At 46.2% G+C, this 4,624-nt stretch overlaps 1 protein-coding gene across 1 annotated transcript; it reads left to right on the top strand.

Moving 5' to 3' along the window:
* Positions 1–1,145: 1,145 nt before the first annotated feature.
* Positions 1,146–4,265, top strand: LOC144369665 (spermatogenesis-associated protein 31A6-like). The gene has a single exon (XM_078029822.1). The coding sequence runs from the start codon at positions 1,146–1,148 to the stop codon at positions 4,263–4,265; it is 3,120 nt and encodes a 1,039-aa protein (XP_077885948.1).
* Positions 4,266–4,624: the final 359 nt, after the last annotated feature.

Raw genomic sequence — 4,624 nt, 5'->3', positions numbered from 1 at the left:
TGTGGTTATTAGTACAACGGAGGCTAGTGGAGATGGAAGTAAATGACAAAATGCTGCTCCTCTATGTTCTTTGCTATCCATGTCACTTGTCATGTAGACTTGAACAGTGGTGTTTTGCAACCAGAGTCTACCCTCTTTATCAGCCTCATGTGGATATTCCACTCATCCTCACTTCTCCACAATAACCAGGTCTTTTTTTTCAGATTATAGTGATTTCTGGAAGAAAGAGGAAGAGCTTGAAGATCTGCTTTCATTTCTACGAAAGTGAGTAACTTTCCACTTCATCCTGAGTCCTTCCTACTGCTGCCTATGACATCATCCAGCAACACAAAGCTCTCATAGGGGAGGAAGGAGCCTCAGGTGGGGCAGTATATGTCTAAAGCTCTGGAGTTATGGGACAGCAAGGGCTTTGTAATATTAGTGAGTGGGGCAATGAGGAGCCATGGATCACAGGTATTTACCCCTGCACCTCCTGCCCTACCTCCTGTGCCCATCTGCTCCTGGCTGAAGCCTGTGCCTCTATCTCTTGCAGCCACCTACATAATCTCCAGGATGACAGCAGCTTTCATCAGCTCATAAAAGGAGATGACCCAGATAAGTCAGCTGGAGTCCAACAATCACATACACTGCCTGTGGAGGATACTTTGGCCACTGCCTTCTTCCCTTTGGCTTCCCTGATTTCTTTGAGAAAGTGCCCTCTGCTTCTGGCCTCTACTTCCTCACCAGACCTAATGACTTCCTCAGATACTCTTGAGTCTCACTCATCCCTGAGTGCCTCTAAATCAAGAGAGTCTATGATTCCTCTAGAACAACTTTCACCTCAGCCACACAGAATTTCCTCTCCCCAATCTCATTCTCCTGATCACATGGCCCATTGTGCATCTCTGCCAAGCCCCAGCCTGAATTCTTCTCAGTGTGACTCAATGACACTTTCACTGGGAACCAACCCACAGAGCTCCTCTCCACCCAAAAAATATTGGTTGCCTTCTCCTGTCCCACTGCTATCTCCTGTCTCATCGCCTTCTCCTGGCCCATCATCTTCTCCTGTCCCATTGCCATCTCCTGTCCCACTGCCATCTCCTCTCCCAGCAATTTCAGGCCATATTCTCTCCACCTGTCCCATCTCATCCCTCTCCTGGTGGAAGATGGCTGCCAGAGTCTGTGACCTCTCCCACTCCCCACACAGTGAATCCAAGAGAGATCATGCTTCTCACCCACCAGAGGACTCACTCTGGGGAAAACACCCACACTCTCAGGTAGAGACTGAAGGGACCTCTTTCATTAATTCCAATGCTAAGAAACTATTGGAGATACTGATCAGCAAGAGAGCAGAAAGGAAAATTTGTAATTTGAAGACAAAAAATGAAACAGTCTACTCTCTGAATTCTCAGGGAAGCAAAGTAAAGTCACTGGGCAGGGAGCAGAATACTACCATCTGGAACACAAAAGGCAAGTCAGAGAAGCTTTCTGATTCTCAGAAGCTCTTTTACACTAGGTTACTGAGAGATCATTTACAGAAGAAATGCAGCCAGTTCTTTTGGGACCTCCCCATTCTGCACAGCGAGTCCCTGGTGGCTACTGTCAGAATATCTGGGCCCTCAGCAGACTTTTCCTCGATTGCATTCAATGAAGTGCCTAATTACATTCCAGTGAAGGTGCAGACTACACCTGGACCACTCTTTTCCTCTCAGTTGCTCCACCCTCTTGTTCAACTCCAGCCTGTGATTCCATCCTTATCCTGGCTGCAGTCCCCATCACTGGCTCAGATCCACCACCAGGAAAATCTCACATTGTCTCTCCCAAGCATGCCATGCCATTTTCAATTGAATACTGCCTCTGGATTTCCATGCCCCACAAACCAAGAGGGGACCCAGTTGCTTTCCTCTTCTTCTCTTCAACACCTAGAATACCACATTTTAAGAAAACAAGTACAAAGTAGAGAGGCTTTACCTTATTTGGTCCAAAAGTCTCAGAACATCTTTAGCAATCTCATCTCTGAGAACAGGGCCTCCTGTGACCACAAGTCCATCAACAAGCCCCCAGGGAATTTCCTCAGCCTTGAGATTAAGGAGAAACTGGGACCATCTCAAAAGAGGTTTATGCTACACCAGTATGGACTACCACCCAATAGGAACCCATTTCTAAATCTGAAGGAGTCCTGGGACAACATCTCAAGGAGAAGTCAGACAAAAGAAAATTGTGAGTCTTCCTGGAACCCTGTGTTTCTAAACAACAGAAGCCCTGCTATACAGAAGACTAGTTCAAAAAGACCAGAGATAATTCAGGAGGACATGATTCCTGTGGGTGTTTGGCATTCCAGGCTTGGCATATATCATGTCTCTGGCCCACCTGGAAATTCAAAAACCCACAAAAAAACTGGGGATAAAACATCCTTAAAAGGGGGGGAAGCCTTCAGAAACACCTCCCAGGAGATCTCCCTCCTTGATGCTGGCACTCAGCAGGCATTAGAGGCACAGGTTACAAGTCTAAGAGCGAAGCACAGGTGGGACCTACCCCTCAAGGTCCTTAAGCACATAAATATTTTGAAGATGAGAAACTCTGAGGCTTCACTACTTCCACAGCCTTCCCTTTCCTCTTCAGTTCCCTGTGACTCCAGGGTTGACTCCATTGCCCATGATGCCAGGGTCCTGGGAAAACCCATTCAGAAAGGTACAGAATTGAAGGAGATAGCACAAACTTCAGTTCCCACCCAGAAGAGTCCTTTCTCTGGCCCATCTTTTGAGTCCCTGAGCAGAACTACATCCAGTGACAACTATGGGCTCCCAGATGCTCCTTCAACTGTACACAAGGGCAGCTTGCCCTCTCAGCCCCACACTTATATTCTCATGGGCAGAACCTGGCACAATGATGCTATCCTGAGATCTGGAAGAAACAGCCTAAAACCAAGTCTAGGCCTTGAAATGGACAGAAATGAGTCCCTGGAGAGTAGTTTGAGCTCACAAGTCTCATGCCACAGAGTGTCATCACTTCAGGTAGGGCCCCAATTTTTAAAAGGTGAAGTCAGAAAGATAGAGGATGATGAAGAGGAGTCTTCTGACTGCGGAATCACCAAGAAAATCAGAAAGACATCAAACTTCCTAAATGTTGATATTCATCTGAAGAATTTAAAATCTCAGTGGATCAGTAAAACACCATCCTCTTTCATAAGTTCTATTTCCCAGGGCCAAGGATACTCATGCCTAAAGGCACAGACTAAACCAGAGAAGCAGCCTCAAGAACGGACTACTTACATCATCCTGCAAGACTATGCCACTGACATGTTTCATGAGGACTGTGGCCCCGAGGCGCTCTGGGCTGCAAATATCCTAACTTCAGAGGAGAGATGGTCCAGCTCCTTAAGCATGACCAGTAGCAGTGCATCAATTTCTCAGGATCTGTATGGACTCTTAACCAGTGAAGAGAGCAGTGAGGAACTGCAGGAGCCCAAGATTACTGAGCTCCAGGATCCTTGGAAGAGCAGGAGAAATAAGTTTAGAGCAACTTCCAAGAATAAGAACAATGTGAAACTCAGGTCAAAAGCACAGGAAGAAAGGCTTGCAGGAGGGAGGCCCTTATGTGCAGGAGAAATGGGTCCTTCTACCCCAGTCAGGGAGATAGGAGACACTGTGAGTGACAAGTCCTCCCAGGCTCCTTCAAAGAGGAACTTCAGGGACAGAATAAAGAACTTTCTGCAGAATATTTTTTGCAGTAATACTAAAGGGCAGGCAAACTCCCTACCCAAAATTATGACCCCCTCAACTTCTAACCAAAGCCAAGGGTCAGTCACTGGACGACTGCTTACAGACAACAAGGCATCAGAAACCCAGGCACTCTTTTCAACTTTTGGGTGGATCATAGAGCAGAAAATGAGGTTTCATTATGAACATTCTGCCTTAAAGACAAACAAAGTTAAAGAGGAATACCAGGCCTCTATGGGTAGACAATCCCATTATTCTAGGAGTTCCATTATTCTGGAGCAAAGGAGAGTGATAGGAGCTACGTCTCCTGGTCATCAGGCCAGCGCTAGTGGCCACAGCCATCCTCTGAACAGATGGATCAGAAACAAGGACAACAAGCAGGCCTTGCTGCTCAAAGAGTCTGTACCTCTGCCCAGCCTCTACACACAGAGGACCAGGGTGGCAGGTATGTTGGAACACAATGTCCACTGTCCAGTGCACTGCGCTCTTCAGAGACGTTTGTTGACTCATCAACATCAACATGCTTCTGACTCCTGTCCTGCTGGGAAGAAATATTTCATATATTGATCATATTCAGAAAAACTGTCCCCATGTAAGACCTTTGTTTGAGAATGGCTTCTTCCTAATGTGGTGACAATGACTTAATAATATTGCTTTTTAATCAGAGAGGCTTCTGTCTGTGTTGTGCTGGGTCATAGGGAAGCAGGTCAGTAGATTCTAGAAAAGACTGGACATGCAGGGAGGTGACAGTGGCAATGAGTACCCAAATCTCATTATACCTTAATAATTTATGACATGATCATTACAAAAATAACAGAACACATTTTGGGACTGGTCAAGAGGGGCAACTTCATGAGAACCCCACCCTAATGTTTGAGTCAGCCTTTCCCTTTATTCTGAAATTTGTGAGGCTGTAGGGATTGGTG

This window comes from Ictidomys tridecemlineatus, chromosome 13 (assembly GCF_052094955.1).
Source record: "Ictidomys tridecemlineatus isolate mIctTri1 chromosome 13, mIctTri1.hap1, whole genome shotgun sequence".
In the NCBI taxonomy this organism is placed as follows: Eukaryota; Metazoa; Chordata; class Mammalia; order Rodentia; family Sciuridae; genus Ictidomys; species Ictidomys tridecemlineatus.
This window is presented reverse-complemented; position numbering and strand designations above follow the sequence as displayed.